Raw genomic sequence first — 24,326 nt, forward strand, 5'->3', positions numbered from 1 at the left:
CAATAAATTGAATGACCTTTGACCACTAGGGGGGCGCTATAATCACAGGAAGTGGGCTCATATCTCAGCAATGCTTTAACGCATCAAAACCAAACTTGGTTCATGGACTCAAGACCACATCCTGAGGACACACAATAATGTTAGCAACCTTTCACCACTAGGGGTGCTATAATTTGCAACACTTTCTCGTATCAACACCAAATTTGGTACATGGACTCGGGACCACATCCTGAAGATGCTCAATATATTTAGTGACCTTTGAACACTAGGGGCGCTATAATTATCAACACTTTCTCGTATTGACACCAAACATGGTATGTGGACTTGTGACTACAACATGAGGACGCACAATAAATTTGGTGATGTTTGAGATGTGCGTATGTGTAGGGGGCTATTGGGGTGTGTGGGAGAGGAGGTTTATCTGTGTATATATGTGTGTGTTTGTGTGTGTGTGTGTGTGTGTGTGGGGGGGGGGGGGTTAATTGGGTGTGTGTGTATAATTTAACAACATTGCGTTGCCAGGACAACTCCTGCTCAACTGCTTGGCCCCCTCATTGCTGCTTGCAGCTATATTTGTATATTGATTTACTAATTGCAGCACAAGTAAAATTTCATTCAACATGTGCGTGTACCTGCCCCCCAAAATGTCTGTGCACACTGATGTTGACACTAATAAAGATACGTTTATTAAGTAGGCTAACAAAGGAAAAGTGTTTTCAGCTGAAATGGCATGAAGGCTATGGACCGCCTGGACCTTTGAGCAAAACATCAGCAGACAGAGAAGCCCTCAGTGTAGCAATGCAGACTGCTCGGGGGAACCTGCTTATCCAACTGTAGGCAGTCGAACTGACAGGCTTATCATAAATTCGCATTTATTTCAATTTGGCTAGGCTACGATTAAAGTTCCTATGGTTCACAACTACTCGCAATATGCTATCGACACTAGTTAACCACAATCTGTAGCCCTATTGGTCATGTTAAGCGTTACTTGCAATGTGAAACATAATTTTCTACTGTCTTAGATTTTAAACAAACAGACAAAATACACCAAAAACAAAACCTCCAGAGAGGTAGCTATTTGTTGTTGCATGAACGTGCTGGAAGGCGTTTGACATGACGTTTGATGGATCCACCGGTTGGAAGGAAGGGAGGTTTTTGGCATCATTCCCGCGCTAAGTGCCCAGACCCTACATTTTAATGTGGGTCTGGCTCGTCAGGCTAGGCGGGTACCCCATACGTACAAGAAATTGCCCAACGTGGAACAACACTGGTGATTAAACTCCTCACATTAGGCTATCATTTATCACGGTCGCAGTGACACAGGGTGTGGTCTCGAAGGTTCGCTACGCAAAATGTTGAAATGATTCATGGTGCTTTGCTGATCACCGACAGCATTTTTGATTATTGGCTGTGTGGGTCACTTTCTCGTACCGTGGAGTTGTCACGGCTGTGCTCCTAACTTGGTAAGTTTGTATCGGAGGGTTTTTTCTTTTATAAGTCCCCGAGGTTACAGACATGCTAATTACTTTTGTAGTAGACAGACGCAGACCAGACCACACACTTTTAAAGCATGATCCAGTGGCAATATGTGGCTGCATACAATTATTTTAGTCTATATTTTCTTTTTTAAATGATTGTTTTAGTGTTTTGTCATTGCCTTCAACAGTTGTTTTATACATATGTTCGTTGAATGCAAAAAGTAGCCTTAACGTTGAATTAGTCAAATTAAAACTTCTTTGGCGTATGCGTGACGTTGCTGACTGGTGTTTGTGAGGTTGAGCATTTTGGCAAATGTTTTATGTGTGGGCTACATTTTAAAATTGAATGTTTATGTTTTGAAAACCATCTCTCTAACGTGTGAAACACACCCACTTTTCCAGTTTCTTCTATTGACTCGTGTCTTCCGGAGGGAAGAAGCAGACCACTCTAACCGCAAACACTTCGCATCATTTTTTCTTGTCTCATTTTGCACAGATGTAATTTTAAAAGTTTGCTTCCTGTCATGCATACTCAGGTATTTTGTCAAGGGGCAACGGGTGTGCCTATACGATACACATAGCGTTGGCTATGGTCTTACACCTAGGCTACTAAGTTTTTAGACCCTGTCCCTTTTTTGTGAAATGTAGCCTACAGTAGCCTACCATATTAAAACATCGAATTGTCAGGCCACATTATAGGCTACTTTTATCAGGCCAGATATAGGCTACTTTTCAGGCCAAATACATTTTAGGCTACTATGGTTGCCTAATAGTGCAACCATATAGCAATACTGATATGATCCCCGTTCAAGGCTATTTCATCACTCCAACATAATAATGTTCTTGAAGTTCTGAGCCTTGTCTAGGCTACTAGGTGCTGATTGGCTAATAGCTTTTTTTTCTGGCAACCTGACTGCAGCCCATTTTGGGTCTAGTAGCCTAGTGGCTCATTGTGGATCTGGAAACAGGCGCACTATACTTTCTTGCAGTTAAACCTGTATTTCAGCTGAAGCAGCTTGAGGGTTGGTTTGTCACCAGACTTGCCCTCCAATGGGTCCTCGCCCATGGGTTTAGGATACGCTCATTCCAATTACAGGGCCTCGAACCTGGCAGTTGAGGCTGAAGTCTTTGTTGCTTTACCTGGCTGTACAATTACCATTAAAACCATTAATTCCCCACTTCTTTATCAGACCTTGAACACTACTGAATGGCATTTTCATGTGTTTGGATATATTTCTATTAATCAGTACAGTTCAACTATCCAATCTTTTGATATTTTGGTTTGGCTCAGTAACCAGCAAATTCAGTGCAGCCTTGTGTGAAATGTGCAGATGCACTAATTACAATCATGTCAGAGATATGGAAACCTTCCCAATAGCCAGTTAAACCTGGGTGTGTCAACTTGTGAGGCTAAACATTTAAGGCTATGTAAACGTTTGATCAAGGCCATTGAGAGATTTCAGTTATTATTATAATTATTATTAGTCAAGTCAAGTCAAGTTTATTTATATAGCACATTTCATACACAGAGGTCATTCAAGGTGCTTTACATAAACAAAACCAAACAATAATAACAAAAAGAATAGTTAAATAGTCAAAGAATAGTTAAAAGGTAAAGATCATAATAAAAAGAAAACATAAAACACAAGGTAAAATCATTTAAAAATAAAGAATAATTAGTAAGCAAAAACAAAGGCAAAAGTAGTAAAAAAAAGTAATAAAAGACAAAGTAGAATAATTATCAAGGCAGATTCAGAATTTGTAACTCGGCACAGTTAGCAGAAAGCATCTGAGAACAGTTTGGTCTTAAGTCTAGATTTAAAACTGGCTACAGTTGGGGCCTTTTTAATGTCATCCGAAAGTTGGTTCCACAGCTGAGCCGCATAGCAGCTAAAAACTGCTTCACCATGTTTAGTTCTAACTGTAGGTTTTACTAGCAGGTTTTTCACCTGGGACCTGAGAGGACGAGAAGGTGTGTACTGCTGAAGCATGTCTGACAAGTATTTAGGTCCTGCTCCATTTACTGATTTATAAACAAGCAATATTGCTTTAAAGTCAATTCTGTGACTTACTGGAAGCCAGTGCAAGGACTTAAGAATTGGAGTAATGTGGTCAGTTCTTTTAGTTTTTGTTAGAGTCCTAGCTGCTGCATTTTGTATCACCTGAAGCTGTTTAATAGTCTTTTTAGGATGGCCTGTGAACAGTCCATTGCAGTAATCAACCCTGCTGGAGATAAATGCATGAATGAGTTTTTCTAAGTCATGTTTTGACATCAGCCCTCTGAGTTTGGCAATATTTTTGAGGTGGTAAAAAGCTGATTTAGTTATCGCTTTCATGTGGCTGTTGAAATTTAGATCACTGTCAATTAATACACCAAGATTTTTAACAGTATCCTTTTCCTTCAACCCCTTTGTGTCAAGGAGAGTGGCAACCCTAAGTCTTTCCTCATTTTTACCAAATATAATTACTTCAGTTTTTTCTTTGTTCAGCTGAAGAAAATTTTGAGACATCCAGGTGTTGATTTGTTCTATACACTGACACATAGATTCAAGAGGACCATAGTCGTTTGGTGATAGAGCTAAGTAGATTTGTGTGTCATCTGCATAGCTATGATATGAAATCAAATTATTTTGAATGATTTGTCCAAGTGGGAGCATATAGAGGTTGAATAATAGTGGCCCCAAGATCGACCCCTGGGGAACACCACAGGTCAAGGACGTTGGTGTTGAGGTACAGTTTCCGATGGCAACAAAGAAGCTCCTTTCTTGTAGATATGATTTTAGCCAGCTGATAACTATGCCTGTAAATCCAACCCAGTGTTCTAGTCTGTGTAGTAAAATATTGTGATCAACAGTGTCAAATGCTGCACTAAGGTCCAGTAGCACTAGGACTGATGTTTTACCTGAATCTGTGTTGAGGCGTATGTCATTGGAAACTTTAATGAGAGCTGTTTCAGTGCTGTATTATTATTATTATTATTATTATTATTATTATTATTATTATTATTATTATATTAAAAATAGCAGATATAATTATGTGATAATGGCTTAACCTGACCCCTATCCATAAATAAAATAAATATTACAGCCATATTTTCCAAAAACGGGCCAATATTCCACAAAAAAAAACCTGTCAACACTACGAGCCACCATTGATTGACCCATTGTGATTTTTGTGCTATTAGTTATGTAGAAAATATGTAGACGTGTCTCGTTGACAAGGCCAGCCATGGCGCCAGCCATGCCCATGTAATCACACTCTGGCTCTATATCAGCTATGGGTATTTATTGAATATAATGTTCTCTCCATTGGCCAACCTAATGTTCTCAGTAAACCAACGACTAGGCTGCATGCAAAGCTAACTTGTAGTGGTTATTGTTTTATACTCAATTAAAACAAACAGAATGTAAATGTATGACTTTAATTGTCATCCAAATTGTATCCAAATATAAGGCTACCATCATGGATTGTATTGTTTCATGGGTACTTGAGTACTAATAGGCCTATCTGGTCCATGACTGAAAAAGCAAAAGACCAGGGCTTAAAATTCATTTTTCAAAATGGGGGGAATTCCCCCCTTAGGTTATTCATGTAGGGGGGATTTACACAATTTACTTTTACTTTTTTAAAAAAAGTGTTTGATTTTGGGGCCCCCACCACCCTGACGTCATCAGTAATATATACTGTAGTGGGATCATTCACAACAGTGGACATCCTAGATTCTGCTTGACTCTCTCCACACACACAAACACACACTGAAAATGATAGCTTATGTGATATGTTTCTATCATATATTTTTGAATTCATATAGAGTGTATTTATTTAATAATGCATTTTTTAAAGTATAGCATTTTACTAGTAATTACTACTAGCTAAACATATTTAGTAATTTGAATGCCTCATATTGACTTTTAACCTATAACACTTAGGCATATCTTTAATGTGGTGTGTAGGTCCAATTGAGTGCACATTGGTGATGAGTAGGTGTAATTGAGTGCCTGTCACTTTAAGAAAATACCTGAGAGTAATTCTATGGAGTAATTAGCCCCCCTTCAACCTGACGGTTTTAGGCTGTAGTCGCTAGTGAATAAAAGTTGTGCATAGTGCGGTATGTGTATGCAAATCATTATGTTTTCTATGTCATTAGATACAATAAATGTTGACATGTCGAAGACAATCTTTCTGGGATCAAGTGTTGACGTGACCTGAGCTAGCAGGATAGTTACCAAGGAGCTCTTTCCAGATGTAAAAGTTTGCCATGTTAGCGTAGCCTATTTGCGTAAGCGCAAAGTAGTTCTCTCTCTCTCTCTCTCTCTCTCTCTCTCCGTGTGTGTGTGCGTCTGCATGAGGCTATGATCAATTCAACTCGGTAGTTGATCAGTCCGGTCAATAGCACCGCATTCACGCCACTTAATGATTAGGCTATATTAACGTCATCAGACAGGCTGTAAAAGTGTATGCGGGAATTTCTCGCATTATGATGGCTAGAGTTGCGGGACTTGAACAAATTATGCGCAATACCCGCAATCCCGCAGTGAAATTTAAGCCCTGAAGACTGTCCTCAGCAGTGTTGCCACAGTTACCTTGAAAAAGTAATCTGATTACTGATTACTCCTTTAAAAAGTAACTTAGTTACTTTACTGATTATTTGATTTTAAAAGTAACTAAGTTAGATTACAAGTTACTTTATTAGTTACTTTCAACACCCCCTCCGCCTCAACATAAAAATGATAACCGGTTTTGTCAATACTGGAAGTGCATTTTAACAGTAATGTCAACAATGTATAGCAGACATCCCAACCTAACCTACTTAGATACTGAAATTCAGATGTTTCTTCAATAATGTCTAGTCAGTACACCAAATAAGGAAGGCCTATTGATAGAAATTGTGATAGTAAAATATGTAGATTTTGGTAGTTTGGCCTTGACAGGGGCACTGACTCTGCCATGACACTCCTGTTCCTAGATACACTGACTGAACTGATTAATTAAGATCGGGAGAAAAGAGATATAAGCCCACCTACACTGAAAACTGATTGGTTGATTTAGCAAAACAGACCAGGATGCTCTCTGTCTTGGATGCGCTTCAGGCACACACGCACCACTCCTCTCTCTCTCCCTCTCCGTTGTGTGCGCGTTAAACTCAGATGCACACGCAATTTGAAGTCCGGTCTGGCTTGCGTGCTATTGTTCGCTCTAGGTTCCGGGAGATTTTATGTAATTTGTGGGCGTCAGGAAACCGCTATCAATATGTGGGAGACTCCCAAAACTTCGGGAGACTTGGGATGTCTAGCTAGACAGCACTTTGTCGCCAGCACAGAATGTACAATGTACCTTAATGTTGTCATGTTTAGCTGACACAAACTCAAAATAATGACTGTATAGATAAAATGTGCATCTCTCTCCTCCCTCCATTGTTGTTTACGTTTGAGTCGTACTTGTATTATATCTATATGTCTGTATGTTTGCCTCTGTACTTCTTGTTTTGGTTTGATTTGGAGGTATCAGTTGTTGGTGTTAGAAACTCTGTCTTTATTTAAACTGTTAGCCACTTTAGAAGGAAATGTGCTGTATAAATTAAAATGACTTACTTACTTACTAAATCTGATTGCTAAAATATAGGATTGGCATGGGCTGATTGCTATTAATAGCTTTCTATATTGGGTAGTTTGAGTGGGCTGTGGAGTAGGGTGTAGAGGCAGGCAGGGTATTATATTTAATTGTGCTCCTACTGAGACATTAAAGAATGTAAGCACTTTGCCAAGCTTCTGATTGATTCTGAAAGGACCACTACACCAATTGTAAGAGCCTTTCTGTCCGAAGGACAATTATGAAACATTGAGGTTTGTCCAGTGTTTTTTTTTTTTTTTTTTGAGGGTGAGTCAACAATCACTGTGTTAATCAGTACCTGATGATAACTGGGTACAATTTAACCTTTTTATTCTGTTGTATACTCAAGGCGTACTCTGTCTTTTGTTAACTTTTGCTTTGTGGTTTATTTGTGTGTGCAAAAGACAAGCCCTAAACAATAACTTGAACTGAAAGTGAAGACTGTCTCACCTTCCCAGGATCTACAGTAGACCTGTCACATCGGGGAGAGTGGATCAGCATTCCAAGCATGGGGCTGCTGCAGCTGCTGAAGTCCCAGTTCCTCTGTCACCTCCTCATCTGCTATGTGTTCCTGGTCAGCGGCCTGCTGGTCAACCTGCTGCAATTCTTCACACTGCCCCTCTGGGCCTTCAACAGGCAGCTGGCCCGCAAGATCAACTGCAGACTGGGCTACTGCATCTCCAGCCGTGAGTGACCAGCTCCACTAGCGCCAAGTGTAGCCTGATTTGTTTGGTTAGACAAGCCTGGTGCTGTCATAGCCTAATGCAGCTCCCTGTTTGATACAGTATGTGGTCTGGAAATACCAGGCTAAGAGTGTCTCTTGTGGGATGTTGGTTATTCTAACTGGTTCATCATCACATCTTATTCATTAATTCAATGGGCTCTCACATGTGAGAACATTTGAGTTCTGTTATTTTAGTGGAGTGTGTCACTAAGACCACTCTGGAATGCAGCCTTTAATCCAAATATATCATGTTGTGTGGTCAGTGGTTCCCATCAGCATCATGGTCAGTTTGTTTTAGACACAACTGAGATAGATTAGTGCCTACTGGTGCCGACCTTAAAAGAGAGAAATTATACTGGCCTGTTTTTGGAAAATATGACTGATCATGTATTTCTTTTATTTAGGGATAGGGGTCAGGTGAAGCCATTTATTATCACACAATTACCGGTATATCTGCCCTTTTTAATAACTAATTTCCAGTTCAGTTTAGCTCAGCTCAGAAAGAAAATGCATTGTGTGTGAACTTTGAACAACTTAACAACTGTAATAAAGTTGTGGTAATGGCATAGACATGCCGCCCAGTGTTGAATTCCCTCCCAGTTTTATTCCTGTTATTATGGAAGATAGCAACACCATTCTTGATTCATGTCCAGATGCTTGGTACTTAATTAAATGGGTTTCATTTTCAAGATCTAATTGTTCTGGGCGGATGTGTGTTTCTCTTGCCTTTGACAGAGATGGTAGCAGTGCTGGACTGGTGGTCTGGTACTGAATGTACGCTCTACACGGACCCAGAGAGCTACGCACTGTATGGCAAAGAGAACGCCATCGTCATCCTCAACCACGGCTTTGAGATTGACTTCTTGTGCGGTTGGACCTTCTGTGAGAGATTTGGCGTCCTTGGGGTAAACCTCTGTGTTGAAACTCGGATTGCACCAGTACTCCTAAACTAGACTAAATGTTGAAGTTGTGTTATTTAACAGGAAGTTAGGTTATATTTGGTGTGGCCACAAACATACTGATGTGGGTGAAAATGTCACAAGATGCAAGTAGAGTAAACCTGGTGGGGATTCTTTAATCATTGTTTAGGTTAAAGGTTATAGACATTCAACCGGTGTACTGACTTTTATCAGGAAATTGTTGCTATTTGGATTTTAATTTAGTTATTTAGAAATTACTTACATACAATATCAGAATGTGAAGACATTTAGACATAATGTCAAAAAGCCTATGCTCTGTGTTACCCATATATACACTGAAGTCAGCACGTAAACCAGCTAGCATTGGCCCAGTTCTCTTGTAAATGTGTAAATACAATGGAAGTCAATGGAGTGCTTTGTGGCTGCATTCAAGACAACTCAAAACCTACACAACTCCACGTAACAAATCGGAATCATTTTTTTAGCTGAGCCACACTGGTATCATTGTGGTGTTTCCAAACATGAAAAAATGCTCCACTTCAGGGTGGAAAACATGGAGTTTAAAGTGCAAAATACATAATAAACTGTTTGATCCATATGCAATTTTAGACTCCTAATACATCATTTTGTTGGTTCCCTTTGTTGGTAATCATTTTAAATGACCATCACATTACCTCAATGTCTTCTCTTTTAGACATCCAAGGTCATGGCCAAGAAGGAACTTGCCTATGTGCCTCTGATTGGCTGGATGTGGTACTTCCAGGAGATAGTATTTTGTAAGAGGAAGTGGGAGGAGGAGCGCAGAACGGTGATTAAGAGTCTGCGGAACCTACGGGACTACCCAGAGAACTTCTGGGTGAGAGTTCACTCCTCTCATGACACGTAGCCTTTTCATGGCTTCACAAACATGCAGGGATGACTGTTTGTATAAAATGTGTAAGAGAATTGTTTTTACTGAGCTGTACCAATAGGAATAACTTCCTCAATGGCCTTTTCATGGCTTCACAAACATGCTGAGTGATATTTGTTTGTTTAAAATGTGTTCGAGAAATGTTTCACTGAGCTGTACCAATAGGAATAATTTCCTCAAACATAAAAGATGTTGGCGTTTATGATTCCGTATTTCCTTTTTAGATACAGTAATTATCTCCTATTATTTATCAGTATTTCCTAATCCTAATAAAGTAAAAGATTGAATGTCTGTAAATCGTGATTGAGATGGTTTGTGGGAAGAGTGTCTGTGGGTGAGGGTAAGAAGGAACAAGTGAATTCATGCAATTGATCCTGACTGTGGAACTGTGCTCTCTCTGTCAGTTCCTGCTTTTCTGTGAGGGCACACGCTTCACTGAGAAGAAGCACAAGATAAGCATGGAAGTGGCCGAGAGCAAAGGGCTGCCCAAGCTGAAGTACCACCTCCTGCCCCGCACCAAGGGCTTCTGCGTTAGCGTGCAGAACCTCCGAGGCACAGGTAGGGCACCATGTGCATGCTGGGGTCTCTTTGGATGGGCAGTGCTCTATAGATGATGCTACACACGGTCAGTTTTTGAGTAATACTGGTACTGTTTGGGAAGAGTTGACAAAAGATTAACAATTGAGAACAATGCATAGGCAACATAGTTTTACCTGGAGAATTTCAATCAGAGACTGTTCATCTACCTGTTCTAAAATAAATGTGCTTTAATCATGAGTAAGCAACTTGTCACAAGCATCCAGTGAGAACAGGAACTGATCATGTGATTGCACGGCAACATTGCTCAAAAGGTTGCCCCATCACTTAGCTTCTACTGTATATCGTGTGACCTGGTGAACTGACACCGACTGGCTCCAGGGCTGAAATGATACATGAGACATTATAACTGCAGTGAGGGAATGAATGTGTGCTGATGCTTGTTTGTGTTTCTCTTTAGTTACTGCTGTGTACGATTCTACACTTAATTTCAGAAACAACGAAACACCTACATTACGTGGAATCCTAAGTGGGAAAAAGTACCACGCAGATCTCTATGTGAGGTGAGGAATGGAATTTGGCACCAGGAAAAAAACATAGGGGACGTCTTTATCCCTTATATTACACATAGTGTCTTGAATACATTGCATCTGCCCTGTTACTGATTACTTCCATGTTACTATGTTTATCAGTCTAGAATCAGTATGTTTTCTATGCAAGTTCACCATCATTGCACTGCATTGGAGGCTTGGGGCCATGTTTGGTCAGAGCAACAGCAGAGGTCTTTGTTTTTAACAAGAAGTCACATGGTTCGCAGCATCTGAGGCCTGTACTCTGTGGCACAATTAGCCCTCTCAAGGGCTCTAAGGTTTATATGAGGAAGGGCTCTCAGGATAGTTGGTAATGACCGCAGTTTCCACAGGCAGACTTCACGACGTCCAGAACAAAGTCTGCATTCGTGGCTTAATTGCTAGGTCATGCCATATAATGGTCAGGGCATGCAATGGTATGCAATGGTTTGAAAAGTTTTCCTGACTCGGGCTCTAGGAAAAAGGTCAATCTGTTAAACTTTATATTTTCTAACTGCTCTTTTTGTGTATGTGTATGTGTGTGTGTGTGTTCGTTCGCCCACAGGAGGATTCCTCTGGACACGATCCCTGATGACGAGGCAGAATGCGCTGCCTGGCTTCACAAACTTTATCAAGAGAAGGTGAGATATTGGTTGCTCAGTCCTGGCACTCAGAATGGCTGCCAGTGACATTTTATGGTGGTAGAGTTGCTAATTTCCATTGCCTGTCACAAGGTTTTTATGCAAAATACACCTGAGAGGTTGTTCATAGCGAGCAAGCCATTGCAGACCAGCAAAGAGTTAACATTCTTGATCCCCACCTCCTTCCTGTGTACACTGTAAAGCAGTGTTTATTTCTCTGACCAGTTCTCCTGTGTATGTCTTGTGTGGGTGTGGACTGAGTAACTTTCCGCTGACTGACCTGTTTGTGTGCTTGCACACTATTAGGACACGTTTCAGGAGAGGTATGTGCAGAAGGGTAGTTTCCCTGGGCCGGTGGTCAATCCGCCACGCCAGCCGTGGGCCCTGACCAACTGGCTGTTCTGGACTGTCCTGACCCTCTACCCCCTCGTCCTGCTGCTGCTTCAGCTGCTCCAGAGCGGCTCCACACTGACCATCCTCAGCAGCCTGGCTGTCTGCGTCGCAGGTGGGCCTCCTGACACACACACCTCATCATCTGAGAATTAGCAAGGTCTTTAGATGTACTCCAGATCAAATAAACACAATTCTATTCTAATTCTAAAGATTTACATCTACACTTATTCATTTAGCAGACACTTTTCATCCGAAGTGACTTCCCTAGAGCATCTTGGGGTTAAGTGCCTTGCTCAAGGGCATAACGGTAGAAGCTGGGAATTGAACCCACAACTGTTCAAGCTATTGCATGCTAGCCCTAACCTGACTCTCGCCAGATGAATTTCGTTCCTTCTAGCTCCGCTCACATCCATCTGGGATCGCTTCCGTTGAGAGTGATTTCGGCACCAGATTGTATGGTAGAGCCAATCAGGACGCAGGGCGGGAGTTTCATAGATGTGACGTAGCGTAGAAGCGACTGTGAGACTGTTCTCAGCGTCACGGGTTGGCTTCGATGTGAGTGGTTGAAGTAGCACGTCAATAGATGATGGACAAGTGGCTTATCCAATCCTATCCAAGGATTTTTTAATAAGGCCCAGCCTTCTGCAGCACCACTCCAATGGATCGATCCCAGATGGATGAGTGGAGCTAGGCAGAACGAAATTCATCTGGGGAGAGTCAGGTTATGCTAGCCTGGCTCCTTAACCACAATGCCACCGCTGCCGCCTATTTATTTTCATATTTTGTTCTACATCCATTTTATAGTTTGCATCGATTTGGTGCTACCGAAAAATTTTCTAGGATTTCTTGCAAAAAACGAAATTACATTTGTGGAGACGTTTAGTCTTGGTTGACAGGTTGAGCTGTCATGATCATATGTTTGACTCCCAAGGACAACACACAGCCCATTAATGAAACTGCTAATCTGTCAATATCAACAGGAAATTCTCTGCTAAATGAATACATGTAATGTGAACCAATTAGGTCCCTTTCTCAAACCATAATCCCAAACTCAATCCATAATTCTGAAAAAAAAATAAAAAAGGGGGTATTTGACAAACAGGACTTGACTTGTCCAGGTAAATGCAAGACCAAAACCTGAAAGGTCACCTTCTTTATCAGTCTGTGTTCTGGATTTGGAGGATTTCCAGGTTGTGCTCTGTCGTTCTCACTAACTTAAAGGCATGTCTGGCTTTGTGGACTACTCCACAAGGTTACTTGTGACGGACAGGTTTTTCCATCAGATTTAGACCATATCTAATTTCTAAAACCTGTTCAGTTTGTTTCCTCATGCTTGGATCCCTTCTGAGTATTCCATATTAATTCTTGGTTTGCAGTTGCTAATTTAGTTTCTCTTCTTGTCTGGCAGCTTCTGTGGCCGTGCGCTGGATGATTGGACAGACGGAGATCAACAGGGGATCAAGTTACGGGAACAAGGAAACAGCACTCAACAACAATTAATGAGGAATTATCACCAAGAGAATCACCACAACTGCACACTAATTATAGTTAAGAGCTGGCACACAACAGCCAACTCATGTCGTCTGGGGCGGTGTCCTTGTTTGACAGCTTTGCACAAAACAAACTTATGTATACTTTGCTGGATAACAAGTTGGCATTGACTTTGCTTGATCAGGTAAACTTGCAAAGCAAAAAGATTGCAGGGAAAACTACCTTGAGTTAGATACTCACTTCCAATGGAAAATGGTGTAACCAAAGAGACCAATAAATGCCTTTTTTTTTTTTTACAAAATTGTTCTTTTTATTAATATTGTTTTGTACAATGCAAACACCGTAAGAGCAGCGGAGCACCAGAAATGTTGATGATGCTTGTATGCGTATGCGTCTGTAATGGGGGAGGTTGGGTTAAATACAGCAGCAGGAGAGAGAGATCTTTTTCTTTCTTTCTTTCTTTCTTTCTCTCCCTCTCCTCTCATTTGGTTTGGGCTCACTTCAGACACCGCTGTTTACGAAGACCTGACCAAGTAGGGCATCGCTTGCAGCACATAACAGTTGTCTTCTTTTATAGGCTTAAATACAAACTGCTTACAGTGGGCTCTGCAGGCAAGGCAAACAAAAGGGCAATTTTTTTTTTTTTTTTAAAAGAACAACAAAATAAAGTCCAATAAAAATGTTTTTTTTTCCCTTCCGTAATCTGCAGTGGGCGGGTTTTTCTGAGGTCTGGAACCAGTTTTTGCGGTGCTGTGAGCTTGTTTTGTCACTGTGGGTTGTAACACTGCCGGCCGCACCTTGGTTGGTGGTGTTCAGAACTCCTCTCGTCTGACTGACCAGAGGCATGCGTTCTGCTCACACCTTTCTCTCACCTGGCCTCAGCTCACTCCTTTCTCACCGAAAAAAGGGGACTCCACTTTCGTCAAAAAGTGCCTTCGATTTTTGTTCTCATTTAAAAGGAACGCCTGCTTGTTCTCCATCCCAAAATAAAGAATCCACCATCAACGAGAGAGATGTGGCTATAATTACTTAAGCTTTACAATATTCTTTATACAAGGACTTTAGTTGATCCTTTGTTCTGACAGTATGTACAATACATTGTATTTCACCTGACCACCCACCCGCCTCCCCCCGCCCCACCCCTTCGCCAAACCCTAGAAATCTTCTCCACAGCTATACATGTAAGACTTGCCCACTGGGAAGGGCTCACACCACCAGTCCATGTGTTGCACAGTGTGCCAGAGGCCTCTTTGAAATATATATATATCATTTTTCCTTCTCATCCTTCTCCTTCATCATCCTCTCCTCCTCCTTGTCGTCTCCTGTGTGAAGTGCACAGGTCCTTGCAGATGCCTTAGACAGTAGTGCTATGCTTTGTAAACGTGAGAGAGACAGGCCTGGAAGAGCTCCTTACCAACTCTATTCTTCATCCGTGCAAACCTGTAATGGCAGACGAACACACAAAGCTGTAATTACTGTGCATGTGACACTCCCTAGCCTCCCACTCACTCACTCCTACACTCAATGGAATCACACAGGGAGTGGTCATGTGATTTACCGGCTGCCAGGACTGCACATGGACAGCTAATGTCTCAAGTAACCGGGCTGAATGAGAAGCCTTATGCCCTATTGACTTAGACTGAACTTCTTAGAAATGCCAGAAATGTACACATTTTGGTGTTTCTTACTTTTATCTTAGAAGTTCACAGTTTACCAAACAAGTCAACTTATTTGGCAAGCTTGTTTAACCCCCCCCCCCCCCCACACACACACACACACACAAGTAATACAAAGTATCGTGCTAAGCTTGCCAGACATTCACAGATAATCAGGCTTTTTTTGTCTCTGTGTTACTCTGTGTTACACATTATTTTCTTGTGTGGTGGTAAGCGTTTCTGTGTCTGACCTTGACAAATGGGTGGTCGAGCAGAGCGCTAGCGGTCCATCGGCGTTTGGGCTCGCTCTCCAGGCAGTGGGTGAGATAGTCCTTGCCCTCGGTGCTCAGCTTCTCCGGGATGGGCGGCTTGTGCCCCATGCCCACCTTATACATGATCTGGAAGTTGTGCTCGTACTCGTGCCATGGCCGCTGCACAGTCAAACAGAAGCAAAACAGCAAGAGGACGCTTGTTTACATTTGGAATAAACGGGAGGGTGGGTGAGGCTCTCTAAATACATAGAGTTGCATAATATTCCAGGATGTTATTTCATGGCATTTCTGTTTTTCCAGCAATGAAATGTGAACAAATCAAGCCTAACCTGAAGCAAAGAATCGCGATTTATTGAATTCAAAGTAAACAATGCGTACAAATTTATCAAAAATAATTCTTTAAAAAGTTGTCTCGGCACTTTGTGTCTCAGCGCTTGTGTCATTCAGCACTTTAAGGCTTGTCAAGACATGTACAGGCTTGTGTCCAAACACAGTAACAACACAGTACAAATATTTTGACTACAAGATTTTATCACCCAAACATGAACATTTACAAGAGTGAACTGTGCCGTTACCAATGCAGCGTGTGCATTTAAACCATAGAAGAAAAGGGAAGGGCATGGGCCAGTGGTTATAAGAAAACTCACAAATCCTGTTAAACACCCACATCTGTTCAATGACAAGTAGGAAATCAAAGTCGTCTTACCTTTCCTGTGACCATCTCTATAAGCACACAACCCAGGCTCCATATGTCTGCAGCTCGCCCATGACCTTCACCCTTTGCCCTGGTGATGACCTCAGGTGCCATGTATGCTAAGGGGAGAGGGAGAGAGAGGGGCGGGGGGGAGGGGGGGGGTTGGAGTCAGCAAAGTCAACCGATTGTAACAACCCTATCAGAACTTGAGCCTCCACTGAGACTCATGAGGTAGAACAATGGAACCTAACAGTGGACAAACAAAGGCGTCGTCACCAGTGGCCAGTAACATTCAAACGAGCTGCGACCAAAGCCAGCTAGCCCAACTGTGGATTTGCATTTGTGACCACAATGATGTCATAATGTCCTAGCATAATAATAAAGTTACAAAAAAAAAAAAAAAAAAAAAAAAAAACACACACAACTCCAAATTCAGAATGAAAAATTACTCAAAATAATTTCCCTAAATAGCTTATCATGTCCAAAGGCATTTTGGCAACAGTTGATATTTCTTATGCAGCAAGACCAGCTCATTCCTTCTTCATAAGGCTCATTGACGCCCTCTGGTGTCAGCAGGTCTGCTCAGTGAGTCTCACCTGCAGTTCCCAGAGTGCTGTTCACCTCCCCAGGCATGGTCTGAGCGTTGTTCTTGAGCTTCACCGAGCAGCCAAAGTCTCCCAGCTTGATGAGTCCAGACGACGTGAGGAAGATGTTGGCTCCTGAGACCGTAAACGTATAACAATCAGCACTCTTTTCGCACTTTCTAGGTGTCTAGGTAAACCAGGGGCGGACTGGCATTCTGGACGTTCTGGAAAAGTCCAGAACGGCTATCGGCCTGGCTCAATATACTTCATCAGCCAAATAGCCAAAACAGTATCTAGCTCTCCAAATAAATATGCTTCACTTATGCCTATAGTAGCCTATTTCTACGCTATCAGTTATCACTGCTATTGAAAAAACATTTGTGCCATCGTGTTTTCAATAGCAGGATAGGCACAAGGGACAATGGAAAGGCTACAATGTCACCAAGGTTGGCAACTCTCACAATTGACAAATGTCTCATTAACATTTCATCTTTGCTTCCTTCGATGTAGCCTATCTTTGATTTTTAAATGAAGCTGACAACGAGATTTGTGCATATGCAGGTAAGCAGGCGCCGAGGTCTGGAATTCCGGGTTCGTTAACTACGTTGTTGGTGCTTCGTTTTATGTGTAGGGACCTTGAGCAAGCTACTGACAAGGTTTGATGCTTTTTTAATATTACTGAGCTAAAAAAAATGCTATTTGGGAAGCGTTTCGCTCATGGCCCTAAGCTAATCCACTATATGCGATATGGGGCTATAGCCTATACCGGAGCAAACTCTGTAGTGGTTGATCAACGAAAAATACTGTCTCCACAGCTTATTTGATGTGTTTTAATGCAGATAAACACCCTTTGGTAAAATTACACTTTAATTCAGTTTTGTGTTACTGGTTATCAGTGTCTGCTGGCTGTGTGTGTGTGATGGCATACAGTTTGAAAAAAACAACACCACCACCACATATTTGGCATGTCCTTAGGATGCATGAGATAATGTTGATGTGAGTCAGACAGAACACGAGCCAAGCTTTAGTACTTATGTCCATCTCAAACTACATTTATGTGTTTAGCAACCAGAATTTGAAACATTTTCTCAAAGGAGAAACCCCTGAATCCCTGTTTATATGGAAATCCGACCTGAAGTGTGCGATAGATGCCATGCACACACCATCCGTTTCAATGCAGTGCCCTAACAGAAATTGCTTCCAACGTCCCTGCCTCTAGACTACACATTTGCATGTTTGGTGGTGTTGGTGCTTTTGTCCTTGGGCGAAACAGACAGGTTGTTGCATTGTCTACTAGTCTAGATGTTTGCTACCACATATTTACAAGGAATAGCTCTAACCTTAGGTCCATACACATCTTGATGATGTACTGTGCACCAACCTCACCAAATTGTAGGCTTTGCATGTATGTGCAATGTCTGTTAGTCTGATGAACAGATGAACAGACACTCAAGGCCATTTATTGATAGACTCCCATTTACCATAATGGTATATGACGTCCCTGTTAATTTAGGCTACTTATGTGAATGAAGGCACGAGGCATAATAATAATCATTAATAAATAATGATAATTTTTGTAAAATCTGACTATTTTGAATGAGATTTCACTGGCATAATAATATTGTGAGACTGTATCATGATAAGACAGCTAATGTGTGTGTGTCTGTGCGCAAATAGTAGTGGGCTTATTTGGAAGAAGGTCAAGGGCCTTTTTTTAGTAGTCCCAGTCCATCTCTGAGGTCAACGAGAAGGAATCACTTTCCTTAAAAGGTGCTCTTAGCGATGCCACACGTTTTTTAGGCCAAAACATTTGATGTCACTTACTGCAAACATCACCTAACCAACCGCTAGCTGTCTGTATCCTGAATACACTGTAAAAAAACGCAATCTCTGTGGACAGCCCAGGCTCCAAAAGCGGCAACAAAAACAACCTGGGCAAACCAAGCCCATAAAAACATAACAAACTGTTCCAGCAAATCACAGACGAGATGCGCGTTTAGGAGACTTTCAATTGCACGGGAGCAGCACGGGACGAAGTAGCGAGCTAGCTCTCTGTTTTGTTTGAAAGTCAACAGAAGTGACGTTACCCAGCATCACTTAGAGCACCTTTAAACAGTGACACACAGGCAGTACTTCGCCTTTCATTTTCTACACTAACATGTGAATATAGGCACACATTTCTTGCTCTTATTTTCCTTTCTTTCCTCCAAGCCCACTTTGTGAAAGTCCTGACGGATCTTGGCCCACTCACCCTTGATGTCGCGGTGCACAATGCCGTGCTCGTGCAGGACGTTGATGGCGGTGGTGATCTGCTTGCTATAGAGGCGGATGACGTGCTCCTGCAGGCCCAGGCGCGACACCTCCTCCAGTGTGCCCTCGTCACAGTACTCCATAAAGATGTACATCTCCTCCTGCAGGGCCACAGAGGGTCAGAGGAGCTCAAGACCCAGGAGCGAAAACAATGTCCTGGCAGAAGTCCTCGAACAGAATCTGACAACTGATTAATAACTCTTCACACGTACAACGTTCTTTATGGATTTCCCAGATGATGGAGGGTGATGATTTTAAGAAAATGACTTGAAAACTCTTGAAGAGGATAAGTTTAGCAATATTTGAAAGAAGAAAAAAAAAAAAAAGGTCAAACTTTACTTGGGATAGTCCACCCACATACTGTCCACAGATGTTCAGATTATCAACAAACTATCTGTTGACACTCTTAACTACATTTATTGGTTACGGTTAAGGTTAGTGGCTGGAAAGTGAAAGATAAGTGAGAGTCACATAGTTCCTAGTTCCTTTTCCAGAGTGTAGACTTGTATCCAAGGTTTCTACAACAAACATACATTGTGGTGTTGTGGCGTTCCCTTGGAGGCTGGGGAAAATAGTCTATGTTTGTGTCTGTGAAGGAGTGGGTAAAGTTCTTACCCGATGAAGCTCAACACCAAAGTAGCGCACGAGGTTCGGGTGTTTGATTCCCTCAAAGATCTTCAGCTCGTCTGCAGTCTCTTTGATGGTTTTGTGGTCATTAGGCTGGAAACGGATCTGCAAATCAAAGACAAAATTCCTCATTAAGCAAGATCGCACTTTAAGTGACAGCATTAGTGTCTGTACAAAATCAGTCATGTAGTGGTTAAAGGTAAGGTAAGCGATGCTAAGCAATTTATAACAACACTTTTTGCAACATTCAGTGAATATCTCCTCACGTTCTGCTAGCTCTCCATTCTCAGAGAACACAGGAAACAAAGTGGTGGGATCAGCATTTCCTTGTCTTTGTACTTGTACTCTGCACAATAACATAAAATTTAATCTAATCTAATAAACAAATGTGATATAATCCAGCATTGCCCTCTAGTGCTTATCAGCAAAAAATGAACCAACCTGGAGGGAATACAGCAAACCTTTTCTGAATGACAAGATTCAATTGACATGAATGACATGAGTCCTACGACACACAACCTACCTCTTTCATAGCCATCAGTTCTCCAGTGTCCACATTGATACAGGTGTACACTTTTCCATACTGGCCTTCACCTGGAAACAAGCAATGAAGAACCAGTTGACAGCTTTAATAAAGATTTGTTTCATACACTCAAGGAACAAAACATCAGTGCAGATTGGCACAACTATAAACACACCATCAGCCTCACAGTGTAAACTGTAAACTCAACAAACAGTCCTAAACACTGGGCAACGTAGCACTGAGAGGAAGAGGAGATTTGCAGATTTGGTATAGGGAAATAAAAATGGTGTGATATGCAAAGATTTTGTATGTAAACCATTGAAAAAAACTGTAGTGTACTTCACAAAGTGGAGAGAAAAAAGTCCTCAATGTACATGACTGGTCTTATGGGTCATGTTTGGTCAGTATATTCTTGTACTCTAAGTTAACCTCTAATCCTTCTTGAGCAATATTTCTAGAAAGAAAAACAAAAGCATACAGCATATCGTAGGTAAACCTGTTTTGCATAGAGTACATTAGTGCTTAACTGATTCAAGAATAATCAGATCATATGATTAATTTGTTTCAAACAATTTGTAATATGACAACATGGAGTTTTGATAAATAATTGTATAGTTTTGTCAGAAGTGTTTCATTTTGCAAAAGAGCTAAGGGATTCTGCTACTTGGGGTCAGTGTTGTGTTAATTGTGTGTAGTGTTTTGAAAAAGAAAAAACAAATAATAAATACGGGCAGCGTTTTCAAAATTGTGCCTAAGCATGAGCAATGAATTGCCAATGTCAACAACAATGGCAACAGCCAATGTCAACAATGCACTTGTAAGTAATGAAAGGACATAAAACAAAAAAGTGCGTGGTCATTCTGAAGACAAGTGTTCAAAGGTGACCGTACCGATTTTGTTTCCTCTCTGCCACTTGAAGGTGACCTTGCGCAGGCCTACTTGCATGACGTTGTCGTAGGACTTGGGGGTGTGGCACACCTGGCCGATAATGTTGCGCTGCTTCATGACGGAGTAGCGCTTCTCCTCCAACACTCGGATGGAGCGACGTACCCCTTCCATGGGGCTCTGACGTGCCGCAGAGTCTATGGGGGCCCATAGAGGACAAACAGAGCAAATGTGGAGGGAGGAGATTGCAAAGCAAAGGATGAGTAGTCTGAAGAGGTGAAATTACACAAAAACCTGCATGAGTTTAGTGGTGGAAGCAAAACACTGGGTTTTGAACCACAAGAGTGTGGACACATTACTGTTACTTCCTATTCTGTTCTGTTTGACCACTAGAGGGTGCTATTAAGACCATTACAACTCTAACCACCATCATTTCTACAGCCCACTCTACTTGCAGGGTTAAAATGCACAGGTCTGTGCGGTGCACAGGGGGTCAGTCTCACCCTTGGATTGGCTGATGAAATTGCGAAGCTCCCAGCTCCGGCGCACAGTGTTAGTAGCATCTGGCTTTGGGTACGAGGGCTCTGCAAGGACAACAACAGGGACAAGGACATCACTTAACAGCCTCGACATGGACCACCAATGGATTAAACCCAACAGGATAGGCACCAAGTGCTGTGCATTATTATTGTGGAGTGTTTTTTATTTTGGTAACGTCAGTTGAGGTTATGCAAATCATCCTCAAAATGTGCATTATGCTCAAGAGCCCAATTATATCCTCCCAAACACACACACAGACACACACACTTACCTTCTCTATCTTCTGTAGGGCTGGAGTGGCGACTGAGTGATTTGAACTCGCTTGCAACAGATGACAGCCGATCGTTTTCAAGTACACCAGAAACTCTACAGAAGTGAACCCCAACATACAGTCAAACAAGAGACATGGATCATTTGGACTCTCCTCCATAAGTAACACCCATAATGACTATATATATATATATATATATATAAATATAAGACATACAGTACATAGAACCACAATGAAGCTAAAACGACAAAACAGGTTTCAGCTGGTTGAGCAAAGCCATCTAAAGCCATCAAACCACTCACTACACCGGGAGATAGCAGTGAAAGGAGCAGCGGGCATGCTTTTATTGAAGGCGAGATGGAGGGAGAGCGAGCAGCAAAGGCACAACAATGGCAGAGCACTGCTATTTTGAAACTGCACACACCATTACAAGGTGAGGGTGGCGGGTCACACCGTCACTGTTAAGAGTGGTGAGTCATTAGAGAGAGAGAGAGAGAGAGAGAGAGAGAGAGAGAGAGAGAGAGAGAGAGATCACAACACGATGACTCATGCGCCTGACTCATGCAGCCTTTCACACAGTCGATGGTCTTCACATGAGCCCTCGCTCTGCTGCTCGTTCTGAGGCGTGGTGGGCTAAAACTGCTGTGGAGGCCACTATGGGCCACAGAGCCAAAATGGCATTACTGGACTAATAGGGTGCAAACAAAAAGTTCATGGGACTGTGCAGGATGCTCTGGTGTCGATAGTAATTTAGTGGGTATGCAAAGCATGCGGACGTGGTAGTTATGATGCATGTAAAAGGGACCTAGAGCTGGTCAACTCTTAAGAAAGCATTTGATGGCATCCACCAGGGTTTCCGTTGTCCGGTAATTACCGGACATTGGCCAGAAAAAAAATGAAATGTCAGACAAAATTAAATCTCTCCGGTCAAATTGAAATTGGCTAATAATCCCGTCCCCCTAACACAATCTGAATTTGAGAATAAGCCTTAAAATGTAAGCCTATATTAAAGCAATACGTCCTCTGGCTGTTTTTAAATGTACCGTTTGAAAGCTATTAAACAACACGCATAGCCTATGCTGCATTTCAAATAGGAAGCGCACGCTTAAAACGTGCATGTTAAACAACGAACAAATGAGTGAGGCGGTTCAAACATGGCCAGGCCCAGGCAGACTAGCCTTAAAAGTTTTTTCAGAGGCCAGACGCGATGGATGATGATAAATTGGTTACGTCTGAAGCCTCAGATATCCAGTCAACTCCACCACCACCAGAAGTGTCGGACGTATCTGACGTTGGAAGTGGAGTTGCGGGGTTGCGGCCGCTCCAAGACACTGTCATTCTCCGTGTACACTGGACATGCAACTGTTCTGTACCCAAAGCATACAGTAGGCCTATGCTTTCTCTGTCTATGATCTGCAGGGTTAGGGCCTCCTCGACAAGGAGATTGCTGGTCCGAGGATAATTTCCGGCACAATTAAACGGTATCATTGAATCGCGGACCAAAAGAAAAAGAAACTAAACATTTCCCAGAATAGGAAACATTTCCTAATTTATTGTTATCAAATAAAGAGGCATAGCCTTAGGGGGTAGTGGTGTGAGCGCTCATTCTTGTGTGTGCGCATCTGTGCAAACAGTGTTAAACAGTGGAACCACTGGAGATAACGTGGGTAGCAGCAACAAACAACGTAGCCTTTTTAAAACAATGAAAGAAGCGGACTCTTGCTGTCCATGAAAACATAGATACTGGCTAGATCTTGTTAGGCATGTTTACGTAAGTTAGGCTAATGAACATGTTGCATTCTATTCAGCCTGATTATGTCATTCTTTAAGTTACATAGCCTGTCTCCAGTTTTCCTCAACTTGACTAGGTAATTAAGAAGCGATAATAGGATATTTGACCGGCATATAAAAATGTCCGGAAAACGAAACCTCTGCCGGTCACTTTGACCGGCACCATTTTTTTCTAGCGGAAACTCTGGTATCCACACAATTATTGATTTTTTTTTTATCATTATTATTATTGCTTAAATCAATCGAGCTGTAGCCGAGCAGTGAATTCGCTGGGAGGTTATACAAGCTGCTGGGGAGCAATTTCAATTTAGGAAGCACTTGGGTCCCCCTACTGCGGGAGGATTGGAGGGGTGGGGATGGGGGTCTGAGACGGATTGTGGGGAGGGCTGGAGGACTACCTGATCTCATTGGGGACGCTGCCCGGGGCCTTGGTGTGGCCGTGGTCCCCCTGTGAGGGGCCGGGGGGGATGGGCCGGGGGCCAGAGCTGGGGGGGAAGAGCTGAGTCCGGAGGTCACAGGGCAGACTCCTAGAGCTGGGGTGGAGAAACACACTGAGCCAGGGGGCCGCACGCAAGTTTAAGGGACATCACAGTGTGTGTGTGTGTGTGTGTGTGTGTGTGTGTGTGTGTGTGTGTGTGTGTGTGTGTGTTTATTTGTTAATTATATCTATGATATGCATGCGTAGGGTGTGTGAGTTACGTGTGAGTTACTTATGAGACACACACACGCATCAGTGACACTGTGGAGACCAGGACTTGTCTTTCCTCAAACATACACACACACACACACACACATACACACAGATATGCACAGGAACACGTACATACACATCTTAAAAGCCACCATGATGGGACCCTTACCTAAGCAGTACATAGAGGATAAGCACGGATAGCAAGTGTAT

At 42.2% G+C, this 24,326-nt stretch overlaps 2 protein-coding genes across 5 annotated transcripts in view; one reads left to right on the forward strand and one right to left on the reverse strand.

Moving 5' to 3' along the window:
* The first annotated feature begins 1,161 nt into the window (after positions 1 to 1,161).
* Positions 1,162 to 13,922, forward strand: agpat4 (1-acylglycerol-3-phosphate O-acyltransferase 4 (lysophosphatidic acid acyltransferase, delta)). Its single transcript, XM_042065363.1, has 9 exons — positions 1,162 to 1,463; positions 7,547 to 7,774; positions 8,548 to 8,717; positions 9,427 to 9,588; positions 10,047 to 10,200; positions 10,640 to 10,742; positions 11,314 to 11,389; positions 11,696 to 11,894; positions 13,191 to 13,922. The coding sequence occupies exons 2-9, from the start codon at positions 7,597 to 7,599 to the stop codon at positions 13,280 to 13,282; spliced, it is 1,134 nt and encodes a 377-aa protein (XP_041921297.1). The 5' UTR covers positions 1,162 to 1,463; positions 7,547 to 7,596; the 3' UTR covers positions 13,283 to 13,922.
* Positions 13,556 to 24,326, reverse strand: part of map3k4 (mitogen-activated protein kinase kinase kinase 4) — a 33,653-nt gene continuing 22,882 nt past the window's right edge. For 3 of the 4 annotated variants that reach the window (XM_042065358.1, XM_042065359.1, XM_042065360.1), the window contains exons 18-28: positions 23,824 to 23,958; positions 21,635 to 21,729; positions 21,327 to 21,407; positions 20,829 to 21,020; positions 19,939 to 20,009; positions 19,404 to 19,520; positions 18,730 to 18,889; positions 16,491 to 16,613; positions 15,907 to 16,013; positions 15,180 to 15,359; positions 13,556 to 14,713 (exon numbers count right to left, since the gene is read on the reverse strand). In XM_042065358.1, coding sequence (XP_041921292.1) covers positions 14,693 to 14,713; positions 15,180 to 15,359; positions 15,907 to 16,013; positions 16,491 to 16,613; positions 18,730 to 18,889; positions 19,404 to 19,520; positions 19,939 to 20,009; positions 20,829 to 21,020; positions 21,327 to 21,407; positions 21,635 to 21,729; positions 23,824 to 23,958 — 1,282 coding nt within the window. In that variant the 3' untranslated portion in view covers positions 13,556 to 14,692. The remainder of the gene's footprint in view (positions 14,714 to 15,179; positions 15,360 to 15,906; positions 16,014 to 16,490; positions 16,614 to 18,729; positions 18,890 to 19,403; positions 19,521 to 19,938; positions 20,010 to 20,828; positions 21,021 to 21,326; positions 21,408 to 21,634; positions 21,730 to 23,823; positions 23,959 to 24,326) is intronic. The other variant, XM_042065361.1, reaches the window with a different exon arrangement.

This window comes from Alosa sapidissima, chromosome 16 (assembly GCF_018492685.1).
Source record: "Alosa sapidissima isolate fAloSap1 chromosome 16, fAloSap1.pri, whole genome shotgun sequence".
NCBI lineage: Eukaryota > Metazoa > Chordata > Actinopteri > Clupeiformes > Clupeidae > Alosa > Alosa sapidissima.

Excerpts from the sequence above, each read along its gene's own strand:
- agpat4 (XM_042065363.1), top strand. The coding sequence starts at position 7,597 with ATGGGGCTGCTGCAGCTGCTGAAGTCCCAGTTCCTCTGTCACCTCCTC. Across the intron at positions 8,718-9,426 it reads AGAGATTTGGCGTCCTTGGG|ACATCCAAGGTCATGGCCAA; the intron begins GTAAACCTCTGT and ends CTTCTCTTTTAG. Across the intron at positions 10,201-10,639 it reads GCAGAACCTCCGAGGCACAG|TTACTGCTGTGTACGATTCT; the intron begins GTAGGGCACCAT and ends GTTTCTCTTTAG.